At 52.5% G+C, this 18371-nt stretch overlaps 1 protein-coding gene across 1 annotated transcript; it reads right to left on the bottom strand.

Annotated features, from left to right (window-relative positions):
* Positions 1-2917: 2917 nt before the first annotated feature.
* On the bottom strand, positions 2918-18072 carry ASB18 (ankyrin repeat and SOCS box containing 18). The gene is made up of 6 exons (XM_068408109.1): positions 17982-18072; positions 14414-14939; positions 13142-13409; positions 5021-5519; positions 4246-4359; positions 2918-3355 (listed from the first exon to the last, which is right to left on the bottom strand). Exons 2-6 carry the CDS (start codon positions 14652-14654, stop codon positions 3170-3172), a joined length of 1308 nt encoding a protein of 435 aa, XP_068264210.1. The 5' UTR covers positions 14655-14939; positions 17982-18072; the 3' UTR covers positions 2918-3169.
* Positions 18073-18371: the final 299 nt, after the last annotated feature.

Below are 18371 nucleotides of genomic sequence, written 5' to 3'. Positions count from 1 at the left end.
CCGGGGCCACTTCGGGGCTTGATTATCAGCCTGATGAGCCCCTTTTCAGCCACCAAGTAAGTTGTGGGGAGCAAGCCCAGCATCTCCCCGGGACCCCCCCCCTCTATCCCCGCAGCCGTCCCCGGGAGGGGCCCGATCCTGCCCGCGGAGGGACCACGGGTGAGGAAACACCCGACGGGTTGGCAAAGCCTTTTAGGGGGGATCCTTAATTCTCCCCCGCCGTTTAACCAGCTCTTTGCAAACAGAGACGTGTGCGCATCAGGGCGGGTAATTCCTATTATTTGGAAATTATTTTGCAGCCGCTGTCGGGCAGGACAATCAGTGGTTTTAATGCTGCAAGGTGGAAAACCGAGACGGACCAGCCCCGCCACAAGGAAAAAAAGCAAGGAGAGAAGGTCTCTGACATTTTTTTCCTTAATAGCATCTTAATATTAACAGCCTTTTGTAAAACACGCGCATCCAGATAGACTTACCAGAAAAAAAAAAAACACCCACCCCAGAGAAGCATTTATTTCACCCAAATGTATGGTGTGCGCAGGGCTGTGCGCGCTGCCTCAGTAATTTAATTGGAATGAAACGTGAAAAATGTGTCATTTTTTTGAAGAATTTATGCATCGCTTCCTGGCAATCTCATTGTCTTAACTAGCAGCCTACTGCGTTCTGTTTAGCGGGCATAATCGCGTTTTTATGCGTCTCCGTATTAGAAGTTAATGTGACCTCCCGTCTTTAGCGGCTGGAAAAAAAATAATAATAAAAATGATCCTTTCCCATAACATCTGCACCAAAACAAGGCGCCGGCAGGAGGAAAAAAAATGTATATGTACCTAAACGCTCCTTTGCTCGCCCGCTGAACTTCTTAGCCCAAGCAGGCGAGCCCGGGGCAGCATCCTGCGCCGAGCACCACCCTGCCCAGGGCTCCATCCCGTCCCCGGCACCATCCTGCCCCGAGCACCCTCCCGCCCCCAGCACCATCCTGCCCGGGGCACTATCCCGCCCCCAGCACCATCCTGGCCCCCAGCACCATCCCGTCCCTATCACCATCCCATCCGGGGCATCCTCCTGCCCCGAGCACCCTCCCGCCCCCAGCACCATCCGCTCTGGGGCACCATCCTGTCCCCAGCACCATCCGTTCTGGGGCACCATCCGTCCCGGGGCACCATCCTGCCCCCAGCACCATCCTGCCGGGACCACCCTCCAGCCCCGAGCCGCGCCCGCTGCGCTCCCACCGCCGCCAGCAGAATGGCTCAAACCGAGGGACCCCCCTCCTCCAAAACCCCAAAAGTAATTTTTTTTTTTACATTTTTTTCCCTATTTTTTCTCTTTTTCGGCCGGCTGTTTTGCCCCCCCCCGGCCGCCCCCAATCCCCGGCCCGGGGCTACCGGCCGCCTCCCCGCGACGGCCCCGCGTGGCGGCCGTGCCCACGGCGCCCCCTACTGGCCGCGCCGCTCAGCCAGCCTGTAGGGCGCCAGCCCACGCGTGTCCGCGGCCGTTCCCCCTTCCCACGGCGCTGCCAGCCTTCCCTGCCTCCCCCCGGCCCTCCCCGGCACAGCCTTGGTTTTTTTTGTGTTTTTTTTGTCTTTCCCGCTCTTTGATGTGCGTTTTTTTTTCCTCCCCCCCAACAGTAGCCGCAGGATGGCGAGGTGAGGGCAGGGATTTTGGGGGAGGATGCGATCACCTGGTGGGACTCTATCTCCATGCAAACTTGCCCGATACGGATGTAAAACATGTCATTCTTCCCATTTTGGGGACCACACAAAAGATAAAAGACTCATTAGAGGCACCAAAATTTAGATTCGGCTGGTTCAAGCACACAATGACTCAGCCAGGACATGTTTTCCCTAAATCCCCTTCAATTCCCCGCCCTGCTCTGACCACTGAAACAAACCGTAAAGTAAAACAGCCACCGAAGTCACGAAGTGCCAGGTCTCAAGGTGTCGTGGAGATTTGGAATGGGGCGTTCCAGTGCAGGACAGGGCTCAGGCACCAAAGATGGGGAAAACAGTGGGGGCTTGGCAATGCCCTTGCACATCTGTATACAACTTAAAGGGCGAGACAAGGTGCGGAAGCAGCGGGTGGAAGGTGGGGGGGGGGGGGGATTTCCTTTCCCTCCCCATTTCCACGCTCCCTGCTCTACTGTGGGAGCCAGGGATGCTGCCTGCATCCTGCGCACATCATCTGTACAACCCACAGTAGCGCTGGGTGCTGGTGCAAAGTCCCGTCAAACATGCAAAAAGGCTGATTTATTTACATATATTTTTTAAATAGGGAGTGTAATTAAGCAGTGGAACAATTTGGTGAGTGCTGCAGCAGAGCTGCTAGCAGAAAGACGGCTGTCTTTCCAAGGGGCACCTGCACACACTTGCTTTTATTCAACAGAAATTAATTCAGGGAACCTGAGGGGTCTGGGAAAACAAATCCTCGCTCCTCCTGGTACCTTTTGCCAAGTCACCCTGTGAAATGAAAGCCCAAACTCCTCCACTTTGGGTTGCCATCGGGCTTTCCAGCCCCTCCGCGTGCCAGCCTGGGAGCAGCGATGGGCACCAGAGGTGCTGGTGCACCCCTTGGATCGTGGGGAGTCAGGAGAAATAGGGGGCTGTGTCACCACCTGCCTCTGGTCCTGTGTGGAGTAACAAGCTCTTTCTTGTGACATCTACATGAAAAAATAGATTTTTGGTCTGTTTTACGGTCTATATTCACGCCACTGGATATCTCATCCTGCTAACAGCTTCCACGTCACACCTCTGGTCCCAGTTCTGCTTGTGCCACTCACTGGGGAGGTTTACCCAAGGGGATTTGATGCCCACATGGGCTGATTTTAGTCATCTGCCACATGTGCTTGCCTTTGCACACCTGAGGAGCCCCGCTGCATTGCAGAGATCCTTTATAATGAATATTATTCATATCTGCAGCATGCTCGTAACAGCTACTAATCATTTTATTACTCTTTATAATCTATTTAAAGCACAATTAGAAAAAAAAAATCTATACAAAGTTACAGCCGAAAGCACATTTTGAGTTACAATATAAATCCCCAAGAAACAACCATCTATCATGAAAAGCAGTGCTCCTTCGCTCGGCTGACAGAAATGGATGCTGCTGCGCTGCGCCGAGGGACGAGGAGGTGAGGGAGGGCTGGACGGCAGACCTCGGTCCGCTCCTCTCTGCCCCTTCACAGCACGACTCCCTCGGGCTCCAGCAGCAGGTAATCGTGCAAAGGCTTGGGTATGGGCAGCAAGGGGATAAGGCAATGGCATTTGCTGCCAAACTTTTTCCGAATGGCAGAGCGGCATAAATGTTGTAGGCACCGGACTGTGCCCGCCAGCTGGAAAAAGGACTCGTAGAATAGCTGGTGCTGCTGCAGAGAGAGAGAGAGAGAAGAGAAAAAACATGAGTGTCAGTTGGTTTGATTTTTTCGTGATTAAGGCAGAGATACTTTTAAGATGAAGACCTAAGGGGAGGAGGTAAGAAACCCCTTGGCGATGTTTGCCCATGTGTTAGGGATCCGTGTGCTGATGCGGCTCCTGCAAGCAAAGGCTGAATGAGGGATTCTCCTGCAGATGCACACAAGAAGAAGCCCAGCCTCACCACCGGTGCAGTTTGGGGAGGATGCCTTCGTGCCCACAGCAGCAGCATCACTGTAGAAAGCCTCAGAGCTGACGTAGGAGAGACCTGCTTGTTTCTAAGATGGGGAAACAAAGCAGGATCGGTGTGTGCAGCCTCAGCCTTTCCCTAGCTGGGAATAAAAATAATTTCTCCCATCCTCTAGAACATGCTGAAGAGCTTTATCTGCATTTCAGCATTCCCCCCCCGCCCCCCCCCCCCCCCCCGCACCTTCACAGCAAAGCCAACCAAAGACCTGCAGGGACAAGGCGGCCATCTGAGATCTCGCAACAGCAGGCCGGCCATACCTGTTGCATGGCTGGGATCAAGCTTTTTAAAACCAAAATTGGTGGTGTGGGCTCCTGCTGGGCAGCGGTCGGGCTCTAGGGTCACTTCCAGCTGTTGGGATTGTATTTTATCACGGCCCAGGGGCAGGAATGGGGGCTTTGGTGTTGATGAAGCCAACGGGATGCAAAGCTGCTGAGATGAATCAGGTGTGCCATGGTGCTCCGAGGACTATTCCTTTTATTTTTTTTTTTTTTCCCCACTCAAGTGAAGTTTGGGTGGGGAAAAAAAATCCTCTTGGTGGGTAAAACCCCACCTTAGGGCTCAGCCGTCCCTGCCAAACTGTCAGTGTTGTCTCACCTGAAACACCTCCTCCGGCACAGCCTCGGCCCACTTCTCAGAGACGGGGATTTGTGAGTAGGAATTGAAGAGGACTTCGATGATCTCCGGCACGGCTGCACAGGACTTCAGCACCTAGTCATGGGCAACATGAGGGGGTTCAGACAGAGACGCACATCCTAGAGGGGCAGAGCATCCACGTGCTGTAGCCGGGGCTCGTCCCACCCCACCGTGGTCCAGGCTGGGATAGTCCCATGTGGGTACGAGGCAGGTGTAGGATTTGACCCGGCATACTTTGGAGATCTTTCTCCATCTGTGAAGAGGTAGGAAGACCTGCCTTGCTGTGGCACTTCTGCATCTGGATATGGCCCTGGCTTCTTATTCACATTTTTGGCTTGTGTGTGATAAGCCAGGATAATATTTTCTTTATTGTTTGATGTAAAATCAATGAAATGCAGAGCTGTATGGTGGCTGCAGTGATGGCTGACGTACCAAGCCTGTCTCTGACATCCTCAGGCAGGAAAAAATCCTGTCCCAGTCCCCCCCGCCCATGCGGGCTCCATTCTGCCCTTTGCCCTGCCTTCTTTTCCCCACTGCCACCCTGCGCGGGTGTTTTCATTTCCATCCCCAGCAGCATCACCAACCCTGATGCCATGGTCCCCTCTCCCTGCCCAGACCAGAAGTCTCCCCCAAATTCTCCCAACCCCTCATTTTTTTTATTTCCCAAAGCACCCAGATCCCAATTGCAAAATCCTGGGTGTGAGGGAATGCGCAGGGGCTGTTTTGGGGTGGGTACCTTGACAAAGGCAGGGGGCCATATCTTCTGGGAGCCGTGGTTGAGCAGCAGCTGGACGGCGAGGTGGGGCCGCAGCTCCCTCTTGAAGGCGGCACTCTGCAGCGCACAACCCAGCGGGGAGATGCCGTTGTAGTCGATGGCGTTGACGTCGGCCCCGCACCGCAGGAGGAAGCGCGCCAGGCAGGCGTTGGCAGCCCCGCACGCCTTGTGCAAGGGGCTCCTCCGCATCTCATCCCGGGCATCGATGTCGGCGCCATGGGTGGCCAGCAGCCGGCAAAGCTGGAGGCAGCCCTCGCCGGCGCCTGGCGCCTGCCCGCAGAGGATGCTGAGGGCCGTTTCCTCCCTCGCACTGCGCGCGTCGACGCACGCCCCGTGCCGCAGGTAGAGGCGGGCATGGTCACAGAGGCAGTGCCTGGCCGCCACGTGCAGCACCGTCTCCCCACCGTCCTCGCTCGGCAGGTTGACAGTGGCCCCATGTCTCAGCAGGCTCTTGGCGCATCTGCAAAGAGAGGGGGAGGCTGGGGGGGGGTGTGCACTGCCCGGATGGGTTTTGGGGGGGGGGGTGTAGGCTGAAGTGGGATCCATGGGGTGGGAGGCGGCGTGGGTGAGAATGGGCATCAGGCTGGAGCTGAGCTCCCATGGGAGCTGTGGCACTTGAGGACTTTGGGAGGGGGCAGCAGAGGCTGGGGAGGGTGACTCTTTTCCCTGGAGCCCACCATGGAGGTGGTGGTGATGGTGGTTTGAGCAATATCTCCCTCTTGACCTTGAGCAGCATCATTCATGAATGGTCATCCTTGACTATTCTTGACCACCTTAAACATCCTGCACCATCCTTGACCACCCTGACCATCCTTCACCCACCAGGGTCCCACCATCCCAGACCCCCCCAGGAAACGATGATCCTTGTCCCGACTGTGCTGGTGGTTGGGCAGCACTGGGAGCAGTGCCCGTGGTTAGCTATGCCAGCTGGGTCTGTCCCAGCTGGTGAGGGGTGCGGGATGCATCTGGCCATGATGAGGACACATAGGGTGATGGGGCTCTTTGTGCCATCAATCTGTCAGTTGGAGTTTCATCTCCCAGCACGGGCACAGCCCTGGGGTGTTATGGAGACAATCTACAAAACCCCACCTCTTGGCTGATATCCACAGAGCTTCTCAGCAGAAAACACCCTAAACCGCTGCCTCCACCCTAATCTGTGCTGGGACAGAGCTGACATGGAGGGAAACCCTTGGTAACGCCTCTGTGCAGCAGGAGAGCTCAGTGTGGGTTTGCTTGGATCTAAAAATGGATTCTACTTCTCCCATTAAGGGACCCAAATGCCTGTTGTTGGGCTCCTGCCCCAACGAGGACTAAAGGATTGTGTTTTCTGCCTCTCCTGAACCGAAACACTTTTGCAAGTGGTTTAAGCCTGCAGAAATGAGTTTTGATGACTTGTTTGGCACCCAGTGATGATGGAGCAGCAGCACCTGTCGTTCACAGGAGGAATAAATCAAGGTAAGCAATTCTCCCCATACCCAGCATTCCCTCTAACATCACTGTGTGTAGTTGCAAAGAGAGTTTGTGGCTGCTGTAAAGTGGGGATACTGGTTCCTATCAGAGCTTTCTGCCTGCATCCTTCTGACAACGGAGGGGGATTAAATATGCCTGGTGTGCCCCAGTGGGGTTGTTTGTTTTTTTTTTTTTTTTTCTGGTGTTTGTGAGTAAATGGATGTGATCAGCCAGTCTAAGTGAATCAAAGTGACTGCTCCATCTCCTGCCCGGAGCTGCTGGGGCCAGTGTGGCTCAATGTCACCACCCGGGCAGGGCTGTTGGCAGCCAGGTTAGTGTGTGGGTCTGAGCTCACTGCTGCAGCACAGAGGAGTTATTTTTTGGATGGGGGCCAGACCCACATTCTGTCCAAATGAGACCTTGAAAACAGGGCCAGCTTGTGCTTCCCAAGAGCTGCTGTGGTGAGGTGGGAAGAGCGGTCTTTTAGGAAGCTTTAGCAGTGGCTGGCTGGAGTCTAGGGAGGTGATTCAACCTTTAACACCCACTCCCCCTCCCCCTCCCGCTTTATTTTCCTATAATAAGCTTTTCTTTCAGCTCAGGTGTCACCCAGAGCTCTAAGTGGGATTCTAGGCTGATACAGAAGGGAAATGTGGGGGTGCTGTGGGGGAGCACAGTCCCAGCCTGATCACTCCAGCAAGAGGGATGGGGAAGAAGAGGAGCCCCAGGGAGGAAGGACGGTGCCAGGGCATTGCTTGTTTTTTCTGTCCCGCAGGAATGCTAATGTATGTGGGGATAATAATGCTACTTGAATCTTTCTGGACCTGCAGCATCACCTCCCCCAAGATTTGATAGGAGCTGGTGAGACGTTCACTGCCCTTGGCAGTGCAGGATCTGCAAATACCCCCTTGGGCTGCTTTTTCCATGCATATTAAACCTGAGTTTGCCAGGAAAAAATCCTGCGCAATCTGTGGGGACGGGCTGTGTCTGCAGCCTTTGCGGGGTGATGGTCCCAGATGCTGCTAGCCCACACTGGTCCTCGCCGGAGGCATCTGCCACGGATACTCTTTGCTGGGGATGCAGCTGTGGGTGAGTGAATCATGTGTGGGGTTGTGCCAGCCCCAAAACCCCTCAGATCCTTACTTTACAATTCCCTTTTTACTCTAAAATGTGCTGAATCCCTTTCTCAAGCAATGGCTTGTCCCACTGAGGGTTTTTGGTGCTTGCTGTCTGCTGTGGGTCGGTAAAACTTTGTTGGAGGGGGTTTTGTTCCTGGAGCAAATCACACCATGACTTGATTATGTTTACTGGTCTTGTCCGTCCTTGACAGCAGGGATTTGTAGCCTTAATTATAATGACTCTCTCGGGACCTCTCCGGGTTACCTTCATCCTATCATCACAGTTAGCTCTGGCACCTTAAAATAACGTATTCGGCAAACCAAGGGACAGTTCTGCATGGAAAAATGAGGAGGAGGGAAAAAAAGTATTTTTGACTTGGGTGGAAAACATACAGCAGCCTAGTCCAGGGGAAAAATCCCTTCTTTTTTTTTTTTTTAGATGATGCTTAAGGAATCTCTCCTCGTTCGCAGGTGAGGAGGCAGCTGTGCCTAGAGACCCCGAGCACAAGCACCGTGCCGGTTTTGGCAAGTGCTGTGTATTGAGAGAGCCCAGGCTGAAGATTTACATCTGTGTAGGCAAGACAGAGGGAATATTCCCCTGCCCTTAATTTCCAGATAAAGGGTGGTACATCATGGGCTGCTTGGCAAAGACAAGAGCTGTGCCCAGACCCTCCAGCCCAGCATCCTCGCTCTGCCACGGGGCTTTCCCTTACCAAGAGCAGATGGGAGTTCAATTACAGGGAGTTCAATTCCTCTCAGCCTCCTGCTAGACATCCCAAATATTCTTCTAGAAATATGAGGGTGGACATGCCACCCTTCCCAGATGCTATTTTCCTGGAGGGTTTTTCTTATTTAGCAGCAAGTTCAATGGCTAACTTGTTGGAAGGAACCCGAGTGGGCTTGTATTGAATTTTCCCCCTGGACACTCCTCCCTCGGCAAAGAGGGAATGTTAGTGAGGGGCTATAAATAAGGGGTGATCTCCTCTGGTTAATGGAAAGGGTGGGCACCTGTGCGGAGCACGTGCCTCCCGTTTGGATGTATGGGGCATCAGTAGGTGCCGGGTAGATGCCATTCATGTTTGCTGGCTCTATGCTCTATTTCAGCCTATAATCTCCATCGATGAACTCATACGCTCCAACACTTCGCCAGCATTTTTCTGGCTTCTTTTTTCTTTTTTTTTTTTATTAACACCCTGTTCACCATCAGATTAGACTAAAATCCCATTCAAAAAGGCTCAGCGATCACTTGCTGCTTTTTGAGGGCTCCTCTCCCATTTTCTGGGAATATTGCAAGAAGACACAGGTTCAGTTCATCAGAAATTCAGACACAGGGTGGCAAAGCAAACCAGTTTCTCTTCCATCTAGGCTGGTACCATCTACCTGGATGAGCAACTCACCGGCAGCAGGGATGGAACAAGCCCTCAAAGAGCCACCCTTGCACACAGCTGTGCCTAATTTTGCCTAGTTTATATCTGCTTTCAAACCCTTCCTAACTCATTTGTGGGTGATGGGTAACACACCCGAATGTCTCCTTGCTTGGGCAAGTCACTCGTTAGGTCAAAATCACACTAATTTGTGATAACTGGTGTTAATACTGCAGGTCTGCCTTGTGCTGGGGTCCTGGCTCAAATAAACAGGATAAAATTATTTGGGTTTTATTTTCCTCCTTCATTCATCAATAGAATCAGGGCAGACATCAGTGCAACGTTGGGCAGGACATGCCCACTGCCCTCCCCTACCCTCTCGCTGCTGGGATGGCTCCGGCTGGCTGCAGCTCCCAGCATCCTGATGGGATGCTGTGAAGTTTGGGATGAAAAATGCCCAGGCTGGGAAAGCAGGATTTCCCTTGGAATGGGATGTGGTGAATAACAAGCAGGAGGTTGCGAGCTGAGGCTGGAGGAAAATTCCTGTCCCCAAATCCCACTCAGGCCCTCAGTTTTCTTAAGGAAAAAACCCTCCTGTTTAGTTTTTTCTCCCTGGGGCCGGAGTGAGACTTTCCCGTCCTTCGCTTTGTTGTTTTTCATGGCATCCGAGTGACTGTCTCTACATCTGTTGGTGATTTATAGCAGGATTGATCCCACTTGGAAAAACACCCTTCCCCAAGCCTGCCTCTGAATGCAAGGATTATTCTTGTTATTTTCCTACAAGAAGGAGAAAGGAAGCTTGTTTTTCTTTAAAAGATGAAAATCTTTTCGAGCACCACAAGCACACCAGTGAACCACAGCAACAATGGCTCCATATGCTCCAAGTTTTGTATTTTAGCAACACTAAATAGACCAGAAGATGAGGTTTAGCACTAGATGATGCTAAATGCCGGCTTCTAAGATTCGCTGTCTTTTTTATTTGTGGTAACGCTTCCTTCCTTCCCAAAAGGGCAGCGCGTCCGGGCTGATGCTGGAATAGCCAGAGGGTGCCATGAGGCTGGGACCACCAACGGCGGGTTAGTGCCCATCGCCCTGGCATTTGGGAGCCTTGTTACCTTGATAGTGTTGCCTTTTTAGGTACCTGCCTTCCTGCTCGGCTCCTGTTGTGTGCTAATTCCTCCTGTGATGAGCTATCCTCATCTAACATCCCCTAATCAAAACCCGTCCTGTCTCCCTGAGCAGGCCGCTCTTGCTCCCTACCCCATCATTTCTTGCACAGAGCCCCTTGGACACAGAGTCTCCTCCTGCATTGCCTCATCTCACCGTTTCTCTCCCATTGCTCAGAGCTGGAGGGTGGGAGCCAGAAGACAACCCTGGTTTCAGCTCCCAGGGTGGAGACAAAGCCTGAAGAAGTGAAGCCAGAAGTCCAAGTTGCACATAGGTAGGGGTGCCATCTTCTTTTCTCGTCCCTTATCTTGACCAAGCCCCCTTCCCTCTGTAGCAGGCTGGGGAAGGCAAGCCCTGGGGGATTTGTCTCCAGGTAGGCTCTCCCTGGTTGCATGGGAAACCCGAGATCTTCAGAGAGCTTTTTCCGACCCGCAGATCTGAAGGAGGACTCTACAAATGTGGTTCGCCGTCCCTTCTGCTGTGGGTATTGTGATGGGAGGTGGGGGCTACATCCTGCATCCCTGCGCAGCCATCATTGTGCCTGCTCTTCCCCCCAGCACCGCTGGGAGAGTGGAGACTCTTCCTCTCCCCCTCAATTATTTTTATTTTATTTTTTTTCAGGATGCCAATAAAGGCAGACTCCTTTAATCATCCCAGCTTTAAGAGGGAAACGGGAGAGCGCCAGGGAGAGAGTGAAGTGAATTTAGAGACTCATCTTACCCCACCATGTTAATTATCTCCGCTGTAAAAAAGAGGTCAAGGAGAGGAACTCTACTAAATAGGCCGACATTGGCATGAACAGCTCCTAAAGTGAAGAAGGTAAGACTGAACTTTACTGGAACTTTTTTTTTCCATCTCTTCAAAAAGCTCCTAGATTAAAGCTCTGATATCTTTTTTTGTTGAAATCTCATGGATTCTGAAGCTCAAATGGCTGGAAGGAAGCCCAGATAATTTTTTTTTTTTATCCCAGTCACTGAGAGGCTCAAAGGTTTTAAGTCCTGCCCCCATGGTGAATTGCCGAGTAGATGGGAATACAGAAGAACCTGGCACATAGGTGTTCTGGCCATTGTTATCGAGAGGGAGAAAAATAAAATAGCTCTCTATGTAGGTCAATGACCTGCTCTTTATTGTCAGTAAAAAATTAAGGATGACCTAAAATCTACTACTCAATAAAAAAAAAAAAATAAAAAAAAGCAAGGGAAAGTAGTCTCCCCTTAATCAAAGAGGAAATGTTTGTGTTACCTAAAGCTTGACCTCCTCAGTCTCTAACTTTAGCAAAGTCTTTGCGATTGAAAAGCAGTGGTCAAAACCTCAAAACCTGTCTGAAATGTCTATTAATTTTTGATCTTTCAAGGGAGCTGGCTTAGTTATTGTAGAAGCCCCCGGAGTGCCAGGTAGCGTAGTTGAGGGTCTCTCAGCATTTCCATTATAAAGCCCCAATATTCAAGGACTTATAACTCAGCTGTTTCCACGTTGCGTCTGTCTGATCCCCGCGTCGCTGTTTGCTGGCTCACCTGCCATCCCCCTCCACCCTTCTGGGGGAAATAAGTGACAACGGCTCATTTTAAATATGTATATATATATATATTTTTTTTTTTTCCCAAGCTGGGAAGCACCTGGCCAAAACCAAGAAACCTGGACCTCTGTGGGCCATGGGGTCCTCTCCATGCACCAGGTTGGTTTCGTTGTCCCATCTCTATGGGTGAGAACAAGTTGGTGAAACCTAAAATACCCTCCCAGGGATGGCTTGGGGTTTGGAGACTGAAGGCTTTAAGGTCAAAAGGGAGCTCGGGTGAAGGAATTAAAAGTAGCTCCTTATTAATGATGAGGGCTGCTTGTAGCATCTCCCTTACCCATCCTGCTCCTTCCAACCCTCATCGCACCAAGGATGCGTTTGATTAATCCTTAGATTTTTGGCTGAACCATAATTTGATTAATATCTGATTTTTGGCTGTCTTGCAGAGACTTGACTCTTATTTATAAGCCGGGCTTGAGATATTTATGCCTGCAAACCTTTTCCTCTCTGGCTGCTCTCCTTTTGCAGAGGTCTTTCCCTGACACCTGGATCTGTCATGGGAACCTTGCCTTCACCACCTAGTTCTAGTTAAGCTTGCTGCCTGCTTAAAGGGGAGAGGATTGAAGCCAGGGTGGCTTTGCACTGAAGCTGATGGGCCATGAAATTCTCTACGGCTCTAAGCAAGTTCATCAGGATATCAAGGGGCTGAGCTCTTTATTAAAAAAAAAAAAACAAGCCTGATTCCGTGGGTCTAATGATTCAGGCACTTAAATTCCTACCAAGCTATACACGCATGCATGGAAAGTTTATTTTTTCAAGGCAAAGTTTATGCTCATCTCTGTGTGATGCTGGCCCAGTGTGAGAAGGGAGTGGATGCATGTGGCCCAGCCTTAGCCCTGACTATAAACCAAGGTGGACCCATACGTGGCTTGTGCGGGGCAAGGAGGTGGGAGGATTGCTCCCATCCTGTGGACCCCATCCCTTCGTTACAGCTCTGGGGCTGGGATTTCAGGAGGAGTGGGTGCCCTGACTGGCACTGGCATCCCTCATGGATGGGGTTGGCATGGGACTGAGGAGCACAGGAGGTTGGGGTGTGCCCCATGACTGGAGCCATCCTGAGCATCTCCTGGAGGGAAAGCATGCTGGACCTGGGATGAGGGACGTAGCGATTTTCTTTTTTTTTTAGAGAGAAATCATCAGAATAGAGGAGGAAGGAAAAGTGCAGAGCTGGGCTGGACTGCTCCTGTCCATGGGAAGGAGATCTGCGCCATGCAATGTGCCTGGCACCACAATGTCCCTTTTTGGCTACGCAGCAGCTGGGAGATGTGGGAGCATGTGGGAAGCCTTGCTGGGGACCGTGGCATCTTTTTTTTTGCACCTCCCAGAGGCAAAAATGCTGGAGCCTGCAAGCAGGGGATGTGGACAGAGGTTACTGGCAGGGGGGATGCTGATGGGGGGACCTTCTCCTTACCCCAGGGAGTCTTGGGTGGTGCAGAGGTGCAGCGGGGCCAGGCCCTCGTCGCTCCGCAGGTTGGGGTCAGCCTTGTTCTCCAGCAGCAGCTCGACGCAGTCGATGTGCCCCCCGAGGCAGGCTTCGTGCAGGGGCGCGCTTCTGCCCGGTGCCAGGTCAGGGTCGGCGCGTCGGCGGAGGAGATGGCGCAGGCAGGCGGTGTGGCCGCGGCGGGCGGCCAGGCACAGCGGCGTGGTCAGCTCCCGCTTGTACTCCAGCGACCACAGCCCTGCGGGGACGAGGGAGCGGGGCTGACCCTCTGGGGACCTACGGGGTTGGCACCAGGGATGGGGCTTGGGGATGTTCCCATCCCCTGTGCTCCAGCCTTGCGAATAAACCAGGTCAAAACCCTGCTTCTTTTTCCTTTTTTTTCTTTTAGATCCCTGGCATCTTAAGGGGTTTTGGAGAGCCTGGTTATGGTTGGGGGCAGCTCTGAGTGCTGTTGGCAAGAGGGGAGCAAAACTCCCCTGGCGTGTGCCCATCCAGGAGCGAGGTTTCATATGGCACGAGCTGGGTAAATCAATATGAGCTGCACAGGGGACCCTGCATGCAAGATCTTGCTGGCAGGAGCTAAAAGGCAGCTCACAAATTCCCTGCCCACACCCAGGGGAGGAAAAAACTGTCTTTTCTGGGGTGGGGCTGGCCCTGAAGGCACCCAAGCTGAGTGGGAGTGTGCTGGGAGGGTGATGCAGGGCTGGGCATGGGATGAGCTGGGTTTGGGCTCAGCTGGAGCAAAGCATCGCAGTTCCCAGCATCTCCGGGACCATCTCTAGATGCACGGTTCCCAGTGAGCATCTGGGACCACAGGGACCATCTCAGGTTGGGAGGCACCAGGTACCACTACACTGGGAGCCTCTTATTCCTGCCAGCTAGGATCGGGCTGCTCTTTCTGAGCCCCTGCATGGGGAATTTGGGCTGTGAGCCCTCTTGCAAGCATGCCTAAGCCATGGAGTGCCCCAGTCCAACCTGGAAAAATTATGTGGGCACACGCTTTTTACAATTCCCTGCCCCTTTGGTGGGTTAGTATGTGCAGAAGAGAGGAAGATAATAGAAGAAAGTGGTGAAAATTTATGGCTAGGGCTGCAGCGCACAGTCAGAAACCAGCAACCTCAGGAACAGGCTCTATAAAAGCAGTGTTAGGCACTTAAATGCACTGCACCTCTCCTATTTAGGGTTAGTAAACACCTGTCTTTTTTTAAATTTTTCCTGGACTGGCCTTTAAAGGAAAAGTACCTGAGAGTCCATAAGATGCTTGGCTTTTCACCTGCCACTCCAGCTCATTTTTACTGATCTCAAAAAACAGGTTGACATCTTGATAGTATCGGTCAGTCAGGACCTCGAGGCTTCTCAGGTCTCCCGTGACCAGGGCTGTGTAATACCTGGTGGCGGGATTGTGAGCCGTTTGAGGATTCTCCGAATCCAATTTGGGGGAAATCTGTAGCTTTTCTGTTACAGGTCCCGGTAACTCGCCCATTCCAGTGCTTCCTGTGTGTGTGGGTCCTAGCTGGGAGGATAGACGGGCTTTTATAGTTCATTGTTTCCATCCTCCTGGGCTCATTGTCTAATTATAATCCAGTTAAGGCTCTATTGTTGTTGTATTTATAACTCCGGCGGGTTCAGATGATAATGGGCACGCGATACGACGAGGGTCAAACGGTCGCTGGGCTGTGTCGTGGCAGCACCTCTGGGGTTAAACTGCTGGTTTAATCGCAGGCAGCAGCTTGGGATGTGGGTATTTAGGCTGGGAGGAAAACGGTGCCTAGTGTTTAAGGGGGGAAAAAAAAAAAAAGAAATTTAGCCAGCTCCTGGCTGCCCAACCCCATAAAACCTTATTTGTGTGCTCTGAGAGTGTGTTTTTTTCCTCTGCCTAACACTGTATTTTTCTTTTTCTTTAAGGCAACCGTACCTGTTTCCAGGCTCATGGTTGCTATATGGAAAAATCTGGGCGTTGCATTAGTGGCCAACCCGACGCAGCCTGGCACGCTGGTGTGTCCCTGCAGGGATGCAAAGCACCCGTCAGAGCCCAGCAAGGGACGAATCCTCCAGGGGCTTTGGCAGGGGGAACCGCTCTCCCCGCCAATGCCTTGTATAGGAGAGAGAAAGCGCCCAGCCTCTGCTGCCATTTAAGCACAGGGACAGACGCCAGCGCAGCGTCCTGCTGCCCCGAGGCTCGTGGCTCCTTTCCTCAAGGTCACGGGAGAAGTCTGCAGCGGGGACGAGAATAGACCTCAGCATCTCGTGACTCAGAGGCTTGGGGTGACACACAACCCCGGGGAATAAACGTGATCAAAGCAGATCTCAGGAAGATGTTAAACTATATCTAAGCAACCCAACGTGGAGGGACTGCTGAAACGCTTCGTGGTTCGCTCCGTCTGGAGTCAGTCTGGGGCTGGAAGAAATGTTTGGGACCTTCTCTGTGGCTTTCTGCAAGTGGGGACCTCGCTGGGCTCCTGCAGGTGACCATGAGCATCCTTGTGCCAGCCCTGGGCCAACACATCCGCGCTGCAAGAGTCATACGAGGTTTCTTTTTGGGTGTCCTCAGCACGTCTGTGGTGACATCCAGTCATCTGGCCCCTGAGACCATGGGAAGAGCATGAAGCCACAAAAAAAATCACAGTGTGTCCATGTAGTTTGGAGTCGTGCTGAGCTGGGGGGGGTCTGACTGGGGGTCCTTGTGTAAATTAGTCCCTTGTGTAAAGGACTCCCTGCCTTGGGGTCCCTGTTCAGCTTCAGTGGGATCTAATTTGAGGTTGACCTATGTTGTCTTTCCTGTTTTCTTTTTCCCCCTGAACTCAAGGCTGGCCTTCCCACCTGGCTGTCTGTCCACAACTGCTTAGTGGGTTTGTAACCCCCAAATCCCATCGTCTTTCTCTCTTCTTTTACCACTTGTTGTTACTCTGCTACCTCCAGCCTTTCTGTGCCCCTTCACCCTTCCGGCATCAACAGAACCACCTCCTAGCAGCATTGCTTTGGTACGAAAAATAACCTCGTTATCCCCTGGAGTCCCTTAGCCGGTGCAGGAGATGGTTTGGAGACTCAGGGAACAGCACAGACTGGGATCGTTTTCCCCAGGGGACGTGTCCTGGGTCATGTTTCTGCAGCCCTGGCTCGCTTTCCCTCTCTGCTTGTTAGCAAACCTGTAATATTTTCGCGGTGGCATGGAGGAAGCCTGCCTTCACGTGCCCTCGCTCGCACCGAGGGCATCGCCTTCCCGCGGCATGGACCACCTCCTGTGCTGACAGCCGGGTGTATTGAGCGGGGAGTTAGACCTTTTCCATCAGACGTGAGCTAATTTTTGCAAAGGGTGTGTGTACGTGTGTGCGCCTGGCATTAAACTGCTGTCGAGAGCGTGTTGAAATACCCTGTGACCCTTTCTCATGAGCCTTTTTATCAGCATCTATTTGCATATAACACTCACTTCTTGGGTCATGGTAATGACAGGATAAACAGTGTCGCTGGTGGAGGGGGTTAAAAATAGCCAGGGCCAGCAAGAACAGAAAGAAAAAGGTCCTCTTGTATCTGAGTGGCACGTATAAATGCACGAGCCGGAGCTCCTGCCAGCCACATTAAGTGCTTTTTCCACCCATGAGTGGAAAATGATGTCAGGATGAACCGATAGTGCTGTGTTTTTCAGGGGAACGCTGTCATACAGGCAGGAGTGATGTACTGTGGAGAGGAGCTGGCAGCCAGGACACCTGCAGAGCACCCTGGGGCTGCCCAGGAGAGGGGGACAAGCCCCCAGTTGGGTTTTGAAGGAAAATAGGGGGAGTTTCAACTGCTTATAAACCCCTTGTCGTGTTTGGGCAGCGGTTTTGGGTGGTGCAGGAAGGCTGGGACCCCGCAGCCCTACCCTCTTCTCTGCCACCGCCGTGCTGCATGGCCATGGGTTCATCACCTCTCCTCCCAGCAGCCCGCTCCCAGCGCATCAAGACCCTGAGGACCCGAGGGCCTGATCCTGCAACCAGTTAAGCCTGGGATCATCCTTATGTGTTAAGGATACTTAACATAAGGATAACAACTTCAGGAGAGATGTTCCTACACAGAACCGGGCCCCAAATGCTGGCAAGGATGAGCACTTCATTAGCAGCAGCCTCGTGCTCATTAATCTCTAACGCGGGGGTAGCGTCTTAACCTTCTCCCCGCGTACGACTGTTTGCAGAGTACACCTCATTTAACAAAACATTAAGCATTTTACTTCCTCAGATGGAGTGTATCTATTAATAATGACTTAAATTGTCTGCGCCGGCTTTGCATTACGAGGAAAACTCATTCCTGGAGCACGATACACATAAGCAAAATGACTTTAGCACAAGCTTGTTCCTCACGTTAAGCTGCCGCGTTACAACTTAGTCCTCACACCAGGGAGATTTCAGCCCATAATAACTTGCCCTGCCGGTTCAAAAAAGCGGTGAAGCTGCCTTAAAAAATTCAGCGAGTCCAGATGTGCTCCTGGCATTGCCGCCGTGATTTACAGCTGCCCTCCAGCAGCGGGGAACGGCATTATATATATTTTTTTTTTCCTGGGAAATTTCCAGCGTGGCGAAGGAGCCCGAGGGCTGGCAGCCTGTGGCACTGCCTCCTCCAGCTGCTCTCGAGCGTGGATGGCAACACGTGACTGATTTAAATCTTGCACCCCCCTTATCCCCCCAAAATCATTAAAATGAGCCGTCTGAGTGGCGGAGCTCCCTGTGATGGCTGTGAGGAGGGGATGCTGTGCCTGCAGCCAGGGGAGTGGGAGGTGGGCAGGTGGGATGGCGAGGCCGCCACACCACGAGATAAACCATCGGCTGCCCAAGCCTACCTTGGAGGGACGGCAGCATGAGGGCGGCTCTCCCAGGAGATGCTCGTGCAGCGCAGGGGGGGAGGTTTGATCTCCTCTGTCAGAGCCAGGTGCCACCTTGCGAACAGCCAACCTGTCACCGAACCGTCCCCACGGTTATATTTCCAGCACTCCCCCCCGCCTTCCATGTGACAGCACTACCCAGTTATGTGGCTGAGCGAGGGGGTCAGACCACAGGATTAACGCCTGGGAAGACGCACGTCTGTGCCGTGGGGGATCATGCTTTGCAATCCCCCCCCCGAAAACTTCTGCAGATACAATTGCATGAGAAGAGCTGGCCAGGCTGCTGCTGAGGGACCAGCTCTCCCTTCCAAACTGCTGCCCGGTGAAATATAAACTCGTCCCGAGGCT

This window comes from Nyctibius grandis, chromosome 9 (assembly GCF_013368605.1).
Source record: "Nyctibius grandis isolate bNycGra1 chromosome 9, bNycGra1.pri, whole genome shotgun sequence".
In the NCBI taxonomy this organism is placed as follows: domain Eukaryota; kingdom Metazoa; phylum Chordata; class Aves; order Nyctibiiformes; family Nyctibiidae; genus Nyctibius; species Nyctibius grandis.
This window is presented reverse-complemented; position numbering and strand designations above follow the sequence as displayed.